Source organism: Astatotilapia calliptera, chromosome 3 (genome assembly GCF_964374335.1).
Source record: "Astatotilapia calliptera chromosome 3, fAstCal68.1, whole genome shotgun sequence".
In the NCBI taxonomy this organism is placed as follows: Eukaryota; Metazoa; Chordata; class Actinopteri; order Cichliformes; family Cichlidae; genus Astatotilapia; species Astatotilapia calliptera.
In genome coordinates, this window is record NC_137424.1 from 12423994 (window position 1) to 12445273 (window position 21280).

The 21280-nt window shown below is 41.9% G+C and overlaps 2 protein-coding genes and 1 pseudogene across 3 annotated transcripts in view; all 3 read left to right on the top strand.

Annotated features, from left to right (window-relative positions):
* LOC145425170 (ribonuclease inhibitor-like) overlaps positions 1-21280 on the top strand; it is a 291209-nt gene that overhangs the window by 138271 nt on the left and 131658 nt on the right. The window lies entirely within an intron of this gene.
* The window catches only part of LOC145425144 (NACHT, LRR and PYD domains-containing protein 12-like), a 596587-nt gene that overhangs the window by 113445 nt on the left and 461862 nt on the right, over positions 1-21280 (top strand). The window contains exon 9 of the mRNA XM_080298036.1: positions 13499-13675. Within this exon, the coding sequence (XP_080154162.1) occupies positions 13499-13675 (177 nt within the window). The remainder of the gene's footprint in view (positions 1-13498; positions 13676-21280) is intronic.
* Positions 8925-11069, top strand: LOC113011578 (protein NLRC3-like; annotated as a pseudogene). Its single transcript, XR_013906886.1, has 2 exons — positions 8925-9132; positions 9274-11069. The product of XR_013906886.1 is annotated as a protein NLRC3-like (transcript).

The following is a 21280-nucleotide window of genomic DNA, read 5'->3' on the forward strand; positions in this document are numbered from 1 at the left end:
CTGACCTTTGACCTTTTCTTTAGGTGCACAGAGGCCAGAGGAGTCTGTGGAAACATCCAGAACTGAGGCAGTGCTACAGATGTCTTCAAATAAAGTGGTGTATTATCCATGGATGCGTTCCATTCCTGTTTAGACCTGCTGGCTGTCAATGGGCTTCATTCCATTTCAGACTGCCGGTGGTCGGCTGGAATCTAAACTCAACATGGCTCCTGTGTTAGAAGAGCCTCTGATTTTTAAATATGCACATTGAATAGTTTCTTTCCAGCACTATGGAGCTACCAGCCCAGTATATGTAGCCCACAGTAGATGGCGTTTTCAAGCTGCACTGACAAACATCAGGACTCATGTGATCCCTACATGTGGACCTTTCACAGATGGATCCAAGTGCAGATTCAACTCTGCATTACATTTGACTTCAGCTGTTACACACTTTCATTTTCTAGCTGTGTCACTTCCTGCTTTTTGGATCAGATAGTTTATCCATGTCCACAAATGTTTGGCTGCATATTTTTATCATCTATATTTTCCAGTCTTCATGCAGCCGATATTTCATGTGAACTCCAACCTGTCACCTGCCATCACGTTTTCAGGGTTAGTTCAGTGTTGGACATGTAGGACAAACAGCAGCACATGTTCTCTAAATGTTTGCAGTCATTTTTAAATGACGCTGATACTACATGAGACATTTTCCACATTTACTGTCTTTGAACAGAGAATAATAAAGCCATCAAACATATACAGGCTTCTGCAAATACAAACTTCTGTGGTGCATTTGATGACCTGCAGAGGAGAACAAGTCGGGCTTTTCAGCCCTAACACAACCTCTTTGTTCTCAATACTACAAAACCTTAAAAGGCTGATATGCAAGTTTGCATGAATCACCAACACAGTTGTGTTTGTTTCTAGTATAGTTATAAATAAGGTGATCAAATATCTGCTGACTGATTAGATCCAGTATCTATTACAGATGAACTGGATATCACAGCATGTTGTTAATCCGTCATATCAAACTAAACAGTGTTGCTGGTGTAAATATCCTCCAATAAAGTCAGATGGGCTGAGGGCTGCTGTTGCCAGGTAACGCATGATGTCACACTGGATCTTCTGATCTTGAGCATCGTAGCGCTCGGAGTCTGATGTTGGCTCATGTGTTGTCACACACCAACATGACGTTCTACTAGTCAAGGCCTCACCTTCACCCACTGATGCTGATCACACAGACCCACTAATAGAACTGTTTTATCAGGTTTATGCAGCGTCACCATTAATGTCACATTTAATCAGACCACATTTACATTACAAGCCCACTACAACCATTATCAACATGTTAAATTACATTATACATCTGCAGTGGTTTAAAGCACCACTATTTTAACCTGATTCATTTCTCCACCTTAACAGTTCATTCCTCAAATTAAGCAAAATATTTGACCCTCAAAACAATGTACCAACAAATAATTTAATATTTATTTTCCAACTTTTACAAGTGAAATCAAACAAGTGTATTTAACAGTGAAACCAGAGTGGAAGCTGCTCATATAGAGTCCAACCCAGGATAAAAGTAAGTTGAGTAGACCAGCACCATCAAAGTGTCGGCTCTCTGAACACGGTGCAAGATCGCCATCTGCAGGACAAAACTAGTTTTTCTCATCCTCCTCGTCAACGTCAAGATGACATCATCGTACAACAAAACATGCAGATCAGGTGACATGACTGTCTGAGAGGCGGAGTTAAACTGTGGCAGGTAAGCATGTGGAGGAGGAGCAACAACTGCAGCATGACGCTGGAACATCATCATTGCATTATACAGTTTCCTCTCTAACTGGATGATGCTGTGAACAAGAACAGCTGTGGAACCATTGGCCATTTGCCATAGTGTAGCTGAGTCAAAACAGCCCAAGTGCTGAGAGGGAAAACATGATGATTTATGTAAAGTCATAACTGGCTGCAGCAGCTGAGCTTTGACCTGTGAGCTGCAGCTTAAGCTTCTTTTATGGTTCAGTGTTTAATGTTTAAACTGTTTATGGCTGCACACACGCCCGCAGTCAGGTTGTATACATATTGAAATGTTATATACAGTGTGGCAGCTGACCTTTGACCTGCGAGCTTCAGACTCATTGCTGGTGTGAGGTGTTTAATACTATTGAAGCTTGCAGACACATCCACATCCTCTGATTTGTTCTCAGGGTTGTTCAGTGTGTTGGAGTTGGAGCAGAAACCTGCTGCAGGTTAATTATTGATCAAACAATATCACACAAGGTGCAGCAGCTGACCTTTGACCTTTGAGCTTCAGACTCTTTGCTGGTGTGAGGTGTTTAATACTATTGAAGCTTGCAGACACACCCACATCCTCTGATTTGTTCTCAGGGTTGTTCAGTGTGTTGGAGTTGGAGCAGAAACCTGCTGCAGGTTAATTATTGATCAAATAATATCACACAATGAGCAGCAGCTGACCTTTGACCTTTGAGCTTCAGACTCTTTGCTGGTGTGAAGAGTTTAATGTGACTTCAGCCTGCAGACACAGAGGACTGATGAAGCAGAAGATTGTCTCTGTTTCTACACAGACCTGGTCCAGACAGCAGAGCTGCAGAGGGAAGACGTTCATGGGAAGAAGCCGAGTAAGTGCAACGTCCTCTTTGAATCCTGGATCAGGAAGTGAAGCCGGTGAATATTTGGTGTTTAAATAAGGTTTCTGTCTTTGACTCAGTCTGCTGTCACTTTGTTTCAGAGAGAAAAAGAGATTTCAGATTAACTGCATTATATGCTGAGTAACTAAATGCTGCTAGTCTGTGGTGTCACTCCCAGCAGCATCACGTCATTTCTTTACTCTGACCTTTAACATCAGATCACTTAGCTAGCAGAGCAGCTAGCAGTTAGAGTATGAACTCTGTGTCAGCAGTCAGCTTGGTGCTGGTGGTCACCTGGTTTCATGTTTGCTGATGATCCAGATGTGTCCACATAATTATTTATTTCTGTAAATGTAAAGACTTTACAGATAAACAACAGCAGCCCTCTGGCTGGACTCTAACCTGTGAGTTTCCTGTGACTGAAACCACAAGCTGACATTTTCCTTCTGAAGCAGCTGAATGGATGTTTGAGTTTACCTGCATACATGGTGCAAATAAACCCGCTTTGGATGGTTTGGAGGCGGAGCCCAAAGCAGGACAGGATTCTAATGTGATTGGTCACTTTGATGAGGTGGCTGGAACTCAGGTGGTCGAGCAGGTCACCTGCTAACCAGAAGGTTGGTGGTTTAATGCCAGTCTGCATGATGTCCTTGGGCAAGATACTAACCCCATGTTGCTCTCCGATGCAGACGCAGGTTCTGCAGCCTCTGCAGCCTCTGCACTGCTGTGCCATCAGTCTGTTGGACAGTATTTGATAGATTTCAGGGAAAAATGAAGGAACATGAACAACTGGTCAGAAACACTTATACTTTATACATCATGCTTTTCTTATGCAACATCCACACGTGAATCATGAAACTTTAACATTTAAAGGATCGTAGCTCTGTTGCTAAATTATCTGACTCTTGTTTTAATGGTAATAGTCAAAGTGTGATCGATGAATTGTGAGCAGCAGAAAGGATGAAAGCACTAATGCTGGCACAAGGGCCACAAGCCAGTGTACTCCAAGTGCCAGCCTGGGTAAATGGGGAGTGTTGCATTAGTAAGGGCCTTCTGAACTAAAGCTTTACCAAATAAAATCCGTGGATCATAATGAATAAGACTGTCATGCTATTGATGGCTGAAAGAAAAGGAAGAGGAGGAAGGAGGCATGTTAGGAGTAGGGATGGGTATCGTTTAGGTTTTATCCGATACCGGTGCCCAACCGGTACTTTTGAAACGGTGCCTGTGCTTAATCGGTGCTCGAATCAGTGCTTAAAGAATGGAGAACACAAACTTTGTCCTAAAACCTCTCATGTTTAGTTGTTTTTTTTGGAAAAAGATAACAATGTTAGCCTTTTCTGCAGCTATAGGACATATATGGTATCACTCTATCAAACAAGAAGACAGCCGCATGTAACTACGACGGTGTTTGCTTGTTCACCTTACATTAATGTAATAACGTGGTTAGCCTACTCAATGTAAATTACACACGAACAACATTAAGCTACTCACGCAGAGAAGAACGGCTGCTGCTGCCATCATCATCCGTCAACATTTCTGCTACACTGGCAGGGCTAGGGGCCAGGACTCTCCTCTTCGGGGTCTTGGGGGATGTTGCTAACTCCTGGTCTGATAACAGGCACCATACCAGCAGTAGATGTGCTCGGTGTGAGGTCTCGCAGCAAGCTATCAGATACGGTGCATTTCTCAGCTTTTACAAAATGCTATACGTCGCCGGGTGTTTCATGGTAAATGGACTGATTCTTATATAGCGCTTTTCTACTCTCCCGGAGTACTCAAAGCGCTCTATGAAACATGTCACATTCACCCAATCGCACCCATTCTCACAAGAACTTTATCTGTACTCAGTGTTTTCCAAGTGCATTCACACACCGATGGATCCATCAGAGAGCAAGTTGGGGTTAGTATCTTGCCTAAGATACTTGACACACAGGTTGGAGGAGCCTGGGATCGAACCATCAACCTTCCAATCAGTAGGTGACCAGCTCTACCTCCTGCATCTGAACAAAGCAGAAGTACACACCAAACTCAATGGATAGTCAAATGTAGAATCACAGAACAGAACTGCAGGCTGAGTTTGGATGTTTGTCTTTCACACCTCTCTGTGGCTCACACACACAGTGACGTCAGACACAGTCACACTCACTGTTCCATCTGCTGTGTGCACAAATTCATTACTTTCTTCCTTCAATGATCTACATACTAAGTGCTGCCCAGTAAATACTTTGCAATGTATTCAGTGGGCAGATATTGATTATATTGGTAAACAGGCTGTAGCATAAACATCAGGTCTGTTCTGAAAACTGGCTTTATTTTTTCAAAGTAAGCGAATATCTGTGGTCTGATATCGCGGGCTCATGGGCTAAGGACTTGGATTGACAAGTCAAGCGCAGATGATTGTGTTGTTTCTTATAAAGGCTTGTGTGTGTGTGCCTTCCTGTGTGTGTCCTTGTGTCAGTGGAACTGAATCAGTGTGTTAGAGAAAGTGCTCCTCTGCTGTGCCGTCATCGTGTGGATGCTTCTTTTAAAGTTGGAACTCATGTTTTTATGATCTGCTTCATTTCATTGAACCTTTATTTCTAACCATGAAGTCCCTTTGAGGTTACAGCCTCCTGGTTAGGTTTAGGCTGTTATTGTGCTTCAGGCTGAAATATGAGGAGTAAGGAGTGGGGCTGGTTAGCCCTCATGACCCTCACCATAACACATACGTCACAGGACAGTGTTTACCACAGAAACTCCATGAAATGATCAATGAGAACTTTAGAAACCCGTCAGTGTGATGCTTCCAGTACAACAGGACATCTGAGTGTGTGTGTTTGCCTCTCAGACTAACTCCACCCTGACATCAAGAGGATGGAGGAAGAGGATGGAGCAGGATCTGCAGCATCCAGCTGTGTGTCTGTGAGGAGTGACCGGTCCAAAGGAGAACCTCTAAACTTCAGTAATGAACCTGCAGCAACAATGTAAGAGAGCTGCTGACTCATTTATTCAGTGTAAATAATGATTTTTGATGCAATGGGAGAAGAAAAATGACAAAAACAGTTTTAAAAATAAGGATTAAAATATTACAAACTATGTTTTTGAGTTTCCTGATGTAGCACAAAAATATATGAACATAACTGTATATAGGACAGATATTTACGGTTATTTTAGGCAGCACCAAAAAACAAAAAGACTATTTTTAAGCTGTCTGAGGTAGTGAGTCAACATGTCACACTGGGTCAAAGGTCAGGGAGTAAAAGTGTGTTTTAAAGGAGGTTTAAAAGCAGCAAGTGAAGGAGCCTGTCGAGGTAAATCGTTCCATAACTGATCAAATTCAGTTGGTGGACCTCTGTGTGAAATCAAGCATCTGGTTCACAGAGAGGATAACCCTCACATGGGCTGTACAACATTATATAGGGAGACAACAACAGAGATTATCGTAGCCATCGCTCTCTCGCATGGACGTGGCAGTCTTGCTGTCTGCTGCGAATCCTCCCCGTACCTCCGTGACCTCGTCTGGTATCTGCTCCCTCCTCTGTAAGAGACAGTAAAGGAAAACACGTCTCTGCCTAGTCTTGAAAATCTAATCTTATCATCCATTGTTCTTCTAGGGCCTCTTCTTCTTGTGGCCTCAGCTAACTGCTAATATTTAAATGGCTAACATTAACATGTGTGCCATTAAAGTACCAAAAGGTACTTTAAAAGTACATTTTTTTTCAAAAACTTACTCAAGTAAACGTAACGGAGTAAATGTAACTCGTTACTACCCACCTCTGGACTTGACTGCAGTAGTTTGTAACATAAGATCATCACACTGCCCCTCTGATTGTCTCCCCCCAACTACTCTTTCAAGGATTGTCAGGTTGGAGATCGGCCTATAATTAGCTAAGACAGCTGGGTCTAGGGATGCTTTTTAAGTAAAGGTTTAACTACAGCCAGCTAGGGATGGGTACCGCTTAGATTTGAAAACCTGCTATATCAGAATCAGTTGCTGATGATGGCTTTTTTCTTTGACATTAATCATGTATAATCTTAACTCAAAGTGAACATAGACTTGATTGAAGTAACTCAGATCAGCCAATTCAAAATGCTAATTCAATCAACTCTGAGTTTATAGCTAGACTCAGTTTGTTGGCCCTGCACCTTAAAATTATTCCCTGTTTGTCCCTCATGTTTTTTGGATATTTTTTTCACATCTTATGTCACGGCTAGCGGGGCGAGCCATGTTGAATTTAATAGAGGACCCAAGATGCCGACACTGCTGTGAAGTGAGTGAGCTTTATTGAAACGGTGAAGTGCAGTGGAGATGGCCTGTGCAGAAGCTAAGATAACCTCTACTGAAAAAACTACAAAACTAACCTGAAACCTTAAACGGAGACACGGGGAGACAACACAGACGAACCAGCAACAAGCAGGAGAAAACAAAGGGCTCATATACACAAAAGAGCCATCAGGGAATGAGAAAAGGGAGACACAGCAGGATTCATTGGACATAACCAGACAGATACTGCAAGTTGGCACTTTAAACCAGTCACTGATATAAGAATAGAATTAGAATTCAACTTTATTGTCATTGCACATGCACAGGTACAGGGCAACGAAATGCAGTTTGCATCCATCCAGAAGTGCTTAGTGATATAGATATATTACAGTATATATTAGCAATAATGTAGATATGTAAGTATATTACAAAAATGGGTCTATTATGATATAATGTACATGGTATGTTGTGAATATTCTATAACTATAGTTATGTACAGGCTGTAGTGAGTACAAGCTATGTACAGGATATGAACAGGATACAAGTATGAAAAACTATACAGAATATGAAATAACTTTACAGAAATCTGAGATATACAGCTATACAGAAATGGGAACTATGCAAGTTGTAAACAGTTGTAGGGTTAAAAATTATCATATGTACTGTTACGAGTTCAAAATTGGGGATGGATACAAGAGGAAAAACCACAATAACAACACTGGTCCGGCCGGGTTAAGTCAAACGATGATTTTAATAGTCACACACGTGGGAGATGGACACCGTATGCAGACAGCCTCAGATCTCAAAATGATGGAGCATTGATCAAATTCTTATAGCCTCTAGTGGCCCCACCTTATCATAAAAGCCTAAACATTCACATGCTTTCTCTCACACGGCGCCTAAGCTACGTTCTCTTCTAATCAGACAAATAAGGCAATGACTTTCTGCAAACAGTATTTCTTATAACTCAGCAGTATAATGCATCATAAAACAATATCATTCATCCACAATAAATCAGCAGTCTAATGTAATGCAAATCAGTTTAACTAATGCAACTGTTATCAGCTTCTTCTAATTCAGGAGAATAATGCAAACTAAAACTACATAATAATTACAATCTTCAATTAGGGGTATAACATGGCATAAAATAATATTATAATCTAACAGTACAGAATGATTATTTACACAGAGCTATACAGTAGTGCAGTTAAGATAAGTGAGGGTGTGGATAATTTCTACAGAGGCTATATAAAGTGCTAGTGGTTGTGAGCATATAAAGAGAGCACCTTGTTCCAGGGCATCTGAGCATGGAGGGAAAGCTTTATGCAGGAGATGGTAAGAGCTGTTGGGACTAAAGAAACTGAGCAGAAAACTACAGACATCTGGAAACTGAGTTGTTAATTCTCAGTGGGATCAGCAGGACTAGCAAAGCTTCACCATGACAGTCATCTGATTGACTGAACCCATCCAAACATCACTTCATGGACCTTTAGCTTGTGTCTGTGTGTGGACAGACATAACATGAGCTAATTATACATTACTCCTCCACAGAGTGGACCAGGAGAGAGCAGAGGTTTCCACTGGTCAGTCTGCACAGCAACATCAAACACACCTGGACTCTGTGGTTATGGTTTGTAGTACTACGTTTACATTTGTTCTTTTCAGTCACCTCTATGCTGCACTTTGTCGACCAGAGGATTGTCAGTGTGTCCAACATAAATCAGAGTTTGGGCTCCATGATTTCAGTCAGATTGGGGTGACTGTAGCTCAGGAGGTGAGCAGGTCAGCTACTAGTCAGAAGGTTTGTGAATCAAACCCTGGCTGGCAAATGTACTGGGTAACGTACTAAACCCGAGCTGCCCTCTGATGCATCCATCAGAGTGTGAAAGAAAGTATTTAAGCATAGAACAATGTGCTTGGTTGAATGAGGCATGTTGTATAAACTGCTTTGTGTGCACAGAGTATCAAAGAGAGCTATATAAGAACCAGTCCATTTACCACTGGGTAATTCATATAGTCTTCTTTTCCAGCGGCTGGAGGACAACATCACCATGTTTGTGAAGAACGAGCTGAAGAATATCCAGAAGCTTCTGAGTCCAGATCACCCAGAAACTTTAAAGAGCCAGATGGAGGATGAGGAGATGTTTGAAGGTGAGGATGAAGATGAAAGAAAGAGCTGCAGAGAAGCATTTCTGAAGATCACACTCCACTTCTTGAGGAGACTTAAGCAGCATGAGATGGCTGACCATCTGCAGAGCAGTAAGAGAATTTCTCTAAAGACTGAATATTGATCTTTCCTAATAGCTCAAGAAATGAACCAATAGACATTTATCCTTTCAGGGTACTGAAAGGCTATGATATTTATTATATAATATTTTTTTCTGAATTTCTTACCTTCAGAAATATTTGCTCCACTCTGTAAACGTGAACTTAAAGCCCAACTGAAGAAGAAGTTCCAGTGTGTGTTTGAGGGGATCGCTAAAGCAGGAAGCCCAACCCTCCTGAATCAGATCTACACAGAGCTCTACATCACAGAGGGAGGGACTGCAGAGGTCAATGAGGAACATTAGGTCAGACAGATTGAAACAGCATCCAGGAAACCAGACAGACCAGAAACAACAATCAGACAAGAAGACATCTTTAAAGCCTCACCTGGAAGAGACGAACCAATCAGAACAGTGCTGACAAAGGGAGTGGCTGGCATTGGGAAAACAGTCTTAACACAGAAATACAGCCTGGACTGGGCTGAAGACAAAGCCAACCAGGACATCCAGTTCATATTTCCATTCACTTTCAGAGAGCTGAATGTGCTGAAAGAGGAAAAGTTCAGCTTGGTGGAACTTGTTCATCACTTCTTTAATCAAACTAACCAATCAGGAATCTGCAGGCTTGAAGACTTCCAGGTTGTGTTCATACTTGATGGTCTGGATGAGTGTCGACTTAATTTGGACTTCAACAAAACTAAAATCCTGACTGAAACCAGAAAGTCCACCTCATTGGATGAGCTGCTGACAAACCTCATCAGAGGGAACCTGCTCCCTTCTGCTCGCCTTTGGATAACAACACGACCTGCAGCAGCCAATCAGATCCCTCCTCAGTGTGTCGACATGGTGACAGAGGTCAGAGGGTTCACTGACCCACAGAAGGAGGAGTACTTCAGGAAGAGATTCAGAGATGAGGAGCAGGCCAGCAGGATCATCTCCCACATCAAGAAAGCTCGAAGCCTCCACATCATGTGTCACATCCCAGTCTTCTGCTGGATCACTGCTACAGTTCTGGAGGATGTGCTGGAAACCAGAGAGGGAGCAGAGCTGCCCAACACCCTGACTGAGATGTACATCCACTTCCTGGTGGTTCAGGCCAAAGTCAAGAGGATCAAATATGATGGAGGAGCTGAGACAGATCCACACTGGAGTCCAGAGAGCAGGAAGATGATTGAGTCTCTGGGAAAACTGGCTTTTGATCAGCTGCAGAAAGGAAACCTGATCTTCTATGAACCAGACCTGACAGAGTGTGGCATCGATATCAGAGCAGCCTCAGTGTACTCAGGAGTGTTCACACAGATCTTTAAAGAGGAGAAACAACTGTACCAGAACAAGGTGTTCTGCTTTGTTCATCTCAGTGTTCAGGAGTTTCTGGCTGCTCTTCATGTCCACCTGACCTTCATCAACTCTGGACTCAATCTGCTGGAAGAACAACAAACAACTTGGAAGGTGTTTCAAACAAGAAAATCTTCAAAGAAATACTTCTACCAGTGTGCTGTGGACAAGGCCTTACAGAGCCCCAATGGACACCTGGACTTGTTCCTTCGTTTTCTCTTGGGTGTGAAGACTAATCAAACTCGTTTGCAAGGCCTGATGACACAAACAGGAAGTAGCTCACAGACCAATCAAGAAGCAGTTCAGTACATCAAGAAGAAGCTCAGTGAGAATCTGTCTGCAGAGAAAAGCATCAATCTGTTTCACTGTCTGAATGAACTGAATGATCGTTCTCTAGTGGAGGAGATCCAACAGTCCCTGAGTTCAGGACGTCTCTCCACAGATAAACTGTCTCCTGCTCAGTGGTCAGCTCTGGTCTTCATCTTACTGTCATCAGAAAAAGATCTGGATGAGTTTGACCTGAATAAATACTTTGCTTCAGAGGAGGCTCTTCTGAGGCTGCTGCCAGTGGTCAAAGCCTCTAAAAAAGTTCTGTAAGTTATAAAGTTTTTATTATTTAATTTGGTTCATATGTTATGGAAAAACACACTGCCATCAACTTCTGTTTTGTTTTTGTCAAAATCACTGTAATATAATCACTGTACCTTTATATACATGTAACTTGTATTAATGCTGCTGCCCTCTTGTGGCTAAAGTGTAATTATGTTATTGTTATTAGGGAGGTTTTGAGAGTAACATGCCAAATGAGTCAGCACCTTCGCTTTAGCTTAAAAAATCCAAATTCTTACGTCATCAGTTATAGTTGCATGTATTCATTATCATAATTTAACCTTTAATATTGATGTCTTAAATTTATTTTGAGTAAACTAGCAATAATTTTATGGTTGTATTAAATAAATATATCATTAATGAATTATTTATTTTAGTAATTAATTAAAAAAATATATTGATAATTAATTATCGGTTAATTTCATTTAAAATAATTCATTATTTATTTATGTACTATTCAAATTAGTTAATTACATATTTAATCAATTATTAGTTTGTTTTCTATTTTAATTATTTTACTGACACATTTAATGAATTATTTAATGATGTATTTATTTAATTCACGTTGCTACTCCTGGCCCTGCATCGCTGTTCATAAATACATTTTATTTGTCAGCTTCACCCATCAAAGTCAGGGGGCGGGGTTAATGCTGATCAAGTCAAAACCATTGCTTTGGTCTGGTGGGCGTTCTTTTAGTGGGCTTTTCTCAATACTAAGTAGGCCTACACACCAGGGTTTGGACATGTGTGGACCCAAACTATACTTAAACTTTACCCTTTTTTGTGTGTCACCAAATACACTTTTAATATTTTCTAGACAAGAATGTAGTGGCATAATCTTTAACCTCTTTTGGCTCCAAACAGAAGTGACAGACTTGAGCAGGGTTCATTTAAAGGCTGACAGAAGTGGAGTGGTGACGGGGAGATGTTTGACAGGACAGTGTTTCAGCCTCCACAGGTTCATGTTGTGCTCCATCAGTCAGTGAAGATGAAGTCAGTGCTGATGAGGCTGTAGAGTGTGTGAGGGATGTGAATGAGGATGATGAAGATCTGATGATAGCAGATAAAAACAGGCTGCAGAGACTTTGAGCCATACAGGGCACACAGTGTGTGTACAGAACAGCTGAAATCATTATGGAGGCCTCACTGGAATATGGAAGCATCACAGTACAGCTTCAGTGAAGCATTAAAGTCTCTGATATGAGATGAGAAATGAAGCAGCCAGAGCTTTTTCATGAGTGGAAATCCACTGTGACTGTGAGCTGCTGCTACAGCCTCCAGATTAGCCAGCAGCTCATCCTGCTCAACATTTTCTCACCAACTTTAATGGAAGTGTGATGTTTTCAGCTGGAGTGATGGTCAGGGTGGCCTCCCTCTCCTCTTCTTCTCCTCTTCCTCTTTCATTTGTAAAGCCACTTCTGCTGCTTTCATTCATTTGGAAGTCCTGTAGCTGAGTTTGGGAGAGACTAACAGCCTCGGCAGCAGAGGGGAGAAAGGCTGTAACACCACCACTTTACTCTGTTCTACCTGTCACATCATTTTATCAGGAAACAAATATGCTCATGTTTTTACTATGTTTGTCTTGAAGATGTAAGAAGATCCCATGGTGCTTTTTATTATTGTGTTGGTTTGTTTCCTGTCTCTTGGATGGAGCCCAGCTGTGCGTGGCCCCTGGGCCTGTGGTCAGAGTGTGTGCTGGAAAATCCGGCCCAGGATGAGGCCAAACTGACATGGGATGAAATGTCTGTCACATAATTGAGCTTAGTGTAGTTTCATTTCTGCACAATTTAAAAACAACCAAAACTTTGTTCTGTCTTTTCTATGTTATACTGTAGACTTTCTTTGATACTGTGTCCAAAAGGAGCAGCTTTTACTTTGAAGGGGAGGCGTCTCTGCTTCCTCTTCAGGTTGGATGATGGAAGCAAATGAGTGTGTGATGTTCTTTCAGTGTTGCACTTTGTAGACGCTCCCTGAGCACTGGTCTCACAGCCAGCTGCACATAGAGACCAGTGTTGTTAGTCCAGGTCAGAAGATGACTTGTTGGAATGAAAATGAGCTTGTAGTTTGTCTGCTTTAATAATGTGACTGGAAAAAGGTGTTGGACTTCAAATATGTCCATTTCTTTCACACTTCACCTTTAAAAGTGAAGCCTTGTGGTTCCTGGAAGGAAAAACACGACTTTTTCAAGTCTTTGTCCTGTTTTTATGATAAATGTACGACTTTAATGTGAAACATTCAGTTTTTTCTCTTGTTGTGTTTGTTTGAAGCTGCTTCCTGTTGGCTTCAGCTGTTTGGAGTTTCCATTTTCTAAACTTCTACATTCTGAACCTTCTTCAGCTCTGAACAGATGTGAAACACTGAATGATTTCAAGCTCACACTTTGTCGAATAAACTTACATCTTTCATGCTTTATACAGATTGTGGGACTGTGGTTTGTCAGAGATCAGCTGTGATTATCTGGCAGCAGCACTGAAGTCCAACCCCTCCCATCTGAGACAGCTGGACCTGAGTACCAACAACAAGCTGCAGGATTCAGGAGTGAAGCATCTGTGTGGTTTCCTGGAGAGTCCAGGATGTGGACTTGAAACTCTGAGGTCAGTCAGCATGTTTTAGTTGCGCTGAGATGAATATGATGTGAAAGTTGTGCTGACACTAAACTGCAGACATCAGGCTGATATTATACTGATCCACACTGAGTATCTTCATGGTAAAGTCTGTTTTCTTCTTCTCTGGTTTAGTCCATTGACTGCAGCAGAACAATGTTCACATTTCAAACCTTCAAAGAAGAAGAAAAATCCTCCACTGGATAATTCACTGTGAAACTCTCAAACTCTTCATTCCACCTTAAAGTCTGTCTGACACTGAAATCCAAAGCAAAATGTGCGTTTGCTTTACAGACAGCAGTCCAACACAAACATACACACATCATCCAAAACACAGTCCAACATCCAAATCTCCTCCACTGCCAGCATGAATGATGGGAAAGAGAAGGAGGAACACTCTGACATTCAGGGTTAGAATGAGTTTCATAAAGCAGACTGTGAAGATCAACGCTGCATTAGAAAGCTTACATGAATGAATGAGTGGACAGAAGTGGACAGAGATCATCTGAAGCACTTCAAAGGCTTTAAATCAGCACATTTCTCTTTATTCTTTATCAACTCTGTTAGTTTAGTTAGTCTCAATCTTTTTCTTCTCTCCCTCATAACAAGACAGCTTCTTCTGCCTGAGAACATGTTGGAGTGATTTACTAATCCAGGGCTGCTTATTGGGGAAAATACTTCCTGTTTCCAAATCCCATCAAAATCCCCATTTTTCCCAGAAAGAAATGTAAGTAGAAATCGATGATCTAAGTGAGAACATGAGCCTTTAAAAAGTCCCAGTGGGTGCAGTCAAAGCAGTCCCTCAGTCCCAGTATAGAGTCTTTGGTCCAGACTGGAACAACTGTGTGCCCAGTTTGAGCTCTCTTCAGTCCTGTGACCTGACAGACCCAGAGGGGCCATCACATCACATTTAGAAGCTCCCCTAATGGAGCCACAACACATGTCCAATACTTAGTCTGTCTTGTTGGACCAGCTGGAAGAAATGATTCAAGGACTTAGTCACAGAACAGAGATTCAAATCTCCAACATCCAACTGGCTGCATCAGAACATATAGTCTGAAACTCTGCACAGTTTCCTGTTTGAAGCTGCTTCCTGTTGGCTTCAGCTGTTTGGAGTTTCCATTTTCTAAACTTCTACATTCTGGACCTTCTTCAGCTCTGAACAGATGATGAAACACTGAATGATTTCAAGCACTTTGTCTAATAAACTTACATCTTTCATTCTTTATACAGATTGGGACGCTGTGGTTTGTCAAAGATCAGCTGTGATTATCTGGCAGCAGCGCTGAAGTCCAACCCCTCCCATCTGAGACAGCTGGAGCTGAGAGGAAACAACCTGAAGGCTCCAGATGTGAAGCAGCTGTCTGATCTTCAGCAGAGTCCAGACTACAGACTGGAGACTCTGAGATCAGTACAGTGATGGAGTGAGTGGGTGGTGCTGTCAGCAGTATTGTACTAAACAGAGTATGAAACAAAGATCCAGTGTTTCCTGTAAAGCTGCAGCTTCTCAGTGAAGCTGTGAGAGGAGAATGGTGACAGGCTTCAGGATTGGACACAAACACTTCCTGTTTCTGCCTTTATGGTCACCATAGTAACAGCTGACACGCTCTGATCAAACACTGTCAACAGCCAATCAGCTCTCTGAACAAAGCAGCACGCAGACCAATGACTGCATTCATTTCCAAGTTTAAAGCAGTGAAGAACACAGTCTGTATGTGAGGAAGAATTTAGTGAGAGCAGATGTTTGGATGGAATTCCTCCAGTTAACAGCTGGAACCGTCCATCTGGATTGTTGGGCTTGTTGTTGGGGTTCCTACAGAGCTCAGAGTGGACACACCAAGGTTCTTCTAATGAATGAAAGTCCAAACTCAAACTAGGAGGGAAAAACATTTTCATCAACTTCAATAAAAATCCAAAGATTAGAAAAAGTGAAGCAACAATGAGTCCTAGTACAGTCCCAGCACTGAAGTCCCTGCTGCTCTTTATACTGGATGTGCTGCATCACTGACTGACAGCTGATGAAGAGTCTCTGGAAACACTCGTTTATCTCCTCTGCTCTTCCTTCTTCTCTCTGCAGGTGGAGGTGATGATGGTAAACAGGACGGTGTGTGTGCTGAGAGAGGAGGAGCTGTGTCCCGGTGATCCAGAGAGGTTGAAGCAGCAGCAGCTTGTGTGTAGAGACGCTCTGACTGGGCCATGTTACTGGGAGGTGGAGAGGAGAGCTTCATCCAGCAGTGACTGACAGAGGAATGAGAAGAAGTGCAGATGACTGTCAGTGCTGCAGAGTGAACTGCTCTGAGAACAGCTCCACTGTCAGACACAATGTAGAGTCCAGCATCATCCCTGTGTGTCCCTCTGGATCTGACAGAGGATCATCAGTGTATCTGGACTGCTCTGCTGCTGCTCTGTCCTTCTACAGTCTCTGCACAGTCTCTGTCTGACTCTGGCTTCAGACCCTCCTGGATCAAACTCACCTGGAAAGACTTTCAAACATCACTCAATAGATTTGAATACAGAATATATTTGATATATACTGTAGATGTACTGTAGAGTTGCAGTTTGTCACTTGTAAATACAGTCTGTGAGCAGCTGTGAGCTGAAAGATCTTTCTAGAAACACGAAATGTTTTCAGTCTTCTGTTGCTTTTTCATATATTTCCACAACATTAATATTGATCCCACCTGTCTCACCTGTTTCATGCTTTTATACATAATAACAGGACACGTGTGATCTGAGCGCTGCTGTGGTTGCTGTGCTGCACGTCTTCATTTAGATAACAGAGACATCTAGTGGTTCAGAGGGAGAACTGCAGGAGGTGGAGCTGTGTTTTAGCATGGAAAACTTTTTATCTTTTAGGCGCAGATACAAATATGACAAGTATCAGTGTAAGATACAAAAGGTCACATCAGTCAGCAGAGGGAACAGTGATCACACAGCAATGTAAGAATAGAAACATAACAGTGAATCTGGACATGTATACAGATGGAAGAAAACAAACAGGATGTAACACTACATTAAAGCCACAAATGGGAAGAAAACAAAGCCAAAGGAAAATATATTTGATCTCAGGAATCCAAATCAGATGCTTTAGAGCAGGGGTCGGCAACCCTGGGCACGCGTGTCACAGCTGGCAAGCGAAGGGTTAACTGATGGCACGACCATAGCTGGACTGGCCATCGGGCATACCGATGATGTTTTTTTATTTTTTTGTAACGGTATAAACAATGAAAGGTGGTGGATTGGCCGGATGCTGGTCGATGTGTAAAAATAAGTCAGTCGTTTGGTGGTGGCTATGGCGGAGCTTCCACAGAGGCAGCAGGTTGATGAGGGAAAGGGGAGGCAGGAGGAGCAGAGACCCGAGGCGGCCGCCGGTCCGAGTGTCAGGTGAACTGAACTTCAGGTAAGAAGTTATGACCTGCAGTCTATCTGGGTCAGATATAAACCAAGTTTAGGTGGAGTTTATTTTCCTTGTGCTGACTTTTTACAGTCAGTTACAATAACTCGTACTGCGTACTAGCTAGCATGACGGAGTTTCTATATAGCTGGGTGGTGCTCTGATGTTACTGATAGTGAACTTTATTTTAGTAGAGTTTCCAACCGTCCTGTAAAAAACAGAATCGTCTCGTATTCAGAGAAAATATTACGTGTTTCGTGTTGAGCTGAGAAGGAACACAGTTTGTCCCGTACTTCAGCTAGAATGGAAAACACACAAAGCTGGATTTATTCGTCTTTACACTGTCATTCTCTCCCCTCCCTGTCCTGTTGCTACTTCAATCATGAAACTGATCAATGATCAGCTGATTGGCTTTTCTCTCTTGTTTATTTATCGCCCACTTTGCGCCAGAAAGAGGAAACCAGCGGATGTCGCTCTAAACAACAGCAGCACGTTTAAGCTTGATCAGCTGTTGTTAGAATTTATTTAATATTAATTTCTAGTATCAGCTGATGTTTGCTGGACCCACAGCTGTAAAAGCTGCTGGTCAGGATGTCGGTTGGATATGTGGTGAGAGGGAAACATGAAGATGAAACCAGGAGATGTCCTTAATGAATCATCAGAGCTGAGCAGGTGATGGAGAAACAGGTTTACCTTTCAGGTGACATGAATGAGTTGAAGGGAAGTTATGAACTGTTTCTGAGAGACAAATAACACCAGGATGCTTTTCTAAGTAGCTGACAGCTGGTAACTGTGCAGCGGCGGATCTAGTAAAGTTTTGCCGACCTAAACCAGGGGGTTTAGAGTATCATAGAGTTTTTGTGGTTTGTTTTCTTTAAGTCATTTCACAGATTTTCTCTATAATTTCAATTCCTTGAATAAAACAACAAACTTAGGGGATGATTTTGTAATCCGACTTTATGTATGAAAGATTTGACTAAACATAAAACAATCTTCCAACTCAGTCGTCATTCTTATCTTGTGAAATCAAACCAAATGTTCTGTTGTCTCTAAATCAGGGATTGATGAAATCTTTGGTTGCATCCATTTATGAACATGTTCTCATTCATATTAAATCGTAGTCTAAGTCCGTCTTTAGAGGGATAAATGTCATTCATTATCTTCAAATGTGTTTCTGTTGTTTTGGGGGGAAGTTTGAAGTCCATTGTTCAAAGTCTGTTAATGAAACTTTATAAAGTTTATGTAGGATGTTTTTCCTATTTTGTATTTGTTTGAATTATGATGTATTTCTGACTCTTTCTGCCATGATGCCAGGTCTCTCTTGAAAACAACATTTTTAATCTCAATTAAATTTTCACCTGGAGAAATAAAGGATGATAATAATAATTTTGTCTTCAGGGAATCATTTCTCTGTAAAACAGCTTCTTCTGAAACTCTTGTTACATTTCTTGTTTATTGTTTGCTGGTTTTAGAAAAATGTCATCGTCTCTGTGTGAACTTAAACTCTACATGTGGTGTCAGCTATAAACGAGCTCTAGAGTCTAATAACGATGCTTTTATTATTGTCTGGTATCCAACCTAACCCTGGGCCTCTGGCTGAATGTGAAACACCAGCAGATGTTAAAAACTGTCTGGGTTACACGTGCATCACGTCGTGTGCTTCCTAACTGTTAGGGTCCCTGGGTCGTTGACCCAGTGTTTTGTGTTTTTGGTTCTTTGATTTTGTTATTTCATTATATTCTAGCTTTGCTTTATGGGTTTTAGGATTATTCTTAGTTTAGGTTCTCTGGGTGGGGTTGGTTAGAGTTTTAGTGTTCTGGTTTTCTGTCTGTGTTCCATAGTTGCTGTCTTCCCTGTCTACTGTATCCCCACATCCAGTCAGTGTCTGTGTCTGCCCTGGTCCCACGTCTCTGTTCCCTTTGTAGTGCCTGCATGCGAGTCTGTGTCTTTGTTCAGTCTGTGTTATGTGTTTCCTGTTTTACTTTGAAGGTCTCTGTCTTATCTCAGTGTGTTCAATTTACGCTTCTTTGGTCTCGTCAGTTCTGATTTGTCCCAGCTGTGTTTCCCTCCTGTTACTCATTCCCTGATTGCTCCCTCTGTGTATTTAAGCCCTGTGTTTCTCTGTGTCCGTGTCACGATCTACCGTTTATTTTGCTGTGTGTTTTCTCAATGCGCCGGTGTTAGTTTATTTTTTTTGACCTTTTTCCAGTTATGTTATGTTTGAGTTCAGCATTAAAGCTGTTTTGGTTTAAGTTTCTCTCTGGAGTCTGCATCTTGGGTCCTATCCCTGTCCGCACACAGCCGTCACCTAACACTAACATGGATATGATTGGAATCTGGGCCTGTTCAAGCGGTGCTGGTATCATTGTTGTTTCTGAGACTTTCCAAATCTTTACTGGATAAAAACGTAGCAACTGATGGATTTAACATTTAGCACTCAGACTGTCCCAGAAAAGGTGGAGGTCTGGAAGTTTATGTGAAGGTCTGTCTTGCTGCTCAAGTCTTGCTCTCTCCATCTGCACCTCAGCCATTTGAAATCTTGGCCTTAACTATTGATTTGTTTGGAAATCAGACTGTTGTTGGCTGCTATCAGCCTCCACCTGCTTCCCCCAGCACATCACCGTCTCTGGTTCAACTTTTATCTGAGCTGCATTTTAATGACGTCTTTCAGATGGATGATTTTCTTTTTTTTTGTGTCCCGTTTGGATCTATAGCCATCAGAATTGTTGTCTTGAGGCCAAGAAAGATGCCAAGCGGATTTATTTTACCAAGTGGATCATCATGGCCTTGCCATATTGGTCCATTTGATTGACCTTTATTATAATTATGAATTTATTTTATTTTCAGTTGCAAACGGGACAGACATGACAGGGGGAAAGAATGAAAGAAAGAGAGGGAAAGAAAGAAAGAAAACCAAAGGGGAGAAGAGACGGTGAGAAGGGGGGGAAGAGAGGAAAAAAAAACAAACAAAAAAAAACCCAAAACTCCTGGGTCACCTGTATGGAGAAAAAAAAAACAGAGGAGACAGCAAACAACAAAGAGCAACATAATAAAAAAAAAAGCACCATCACAATAAACTAGCTAGCCGTAGATATCAATAGTTACTAAATAATAAACGATATTGTGCAGCACGCAAGATAGACAGATGGATGATTTTCATTGGGACTGGCTTTCTTCTGTGTCTGATGATTTTAAGGCACGCTGCTTGTTTTTAAAACTGACTCAAATTATTTAAAGCCTCACACGCCTTGATCCTAAACACCCAGATAAATCTGCTTTTATTGACCTTTTTTAACTAATATGCTGCGTAAGTTTTCCACATCTGCAGTTTTTGCCAACGACCTGAGTGATCACTGCATAGTTGGTGCTGTGAGAAACACTAAAATCTCACGCTCCGAGCCCGCATCAGTTTGAACTGGGGCCGTATTAAACAGGCTGACAATGTCAGTTTGGGAACATTTACAGGAGAGTTGTGTCTACTTTATGGAAAGACACGCCCCTTTTTGCCAGGTCAGGGTGAAAGGTCGGGACAGGCCTGGTTTGGTTCAGTACCGGCCGATCTCCTACATGAGAGAAACCAGGCCTGGGCAGGAAGTCTGGCTCTGATGCTGATTGGCTACGTTTTCATTAGCTGTGTAATCGGATTACTGCCTCCATCATCAAGATGTAACTATTTTTTACTTTAACGACTGACAGTCCAAACGACCGTAGGAGGTTTTGGCAAACTATAAAGTGTCTCTGCCAGCTGTGACTCCTCAGAGCTTCCTCCTCACTTAAATATCGACTCCACTCCTGTGTCAGACAAAACTGAAATGTTGCTTTAACAAACACTTTGTTGCTTCTTGTTCTTTTTTCAGCACAGTATCTGATGGTAAACCTCTTGCACACAACTCTGCTCGTAGTTCCTGCTTACTGATACCTTTTTCTTCACACCTGTCACAGTAGAAGAGGTTTGTAAGGCTTTGAATAGCCCCAACACCAGAAACTCGTCCTCACAATCGTTCTCCTTCCTTCTTGCACTTGGCTGCAAATATCATAGCTGAGCCAGTGTCTTATATTTTTAATCTTTCTCTACAACAGAAGGCTTTACCACAGATGTGGAAGTGTGCCTCTGTACTCCCCCACTGAAAGCTGGTGATTCTTCAACAGTTAGTAATTACAGGCCAATTTCCAAACTCTGTGTCTTATCTAAGGTTCTTCAA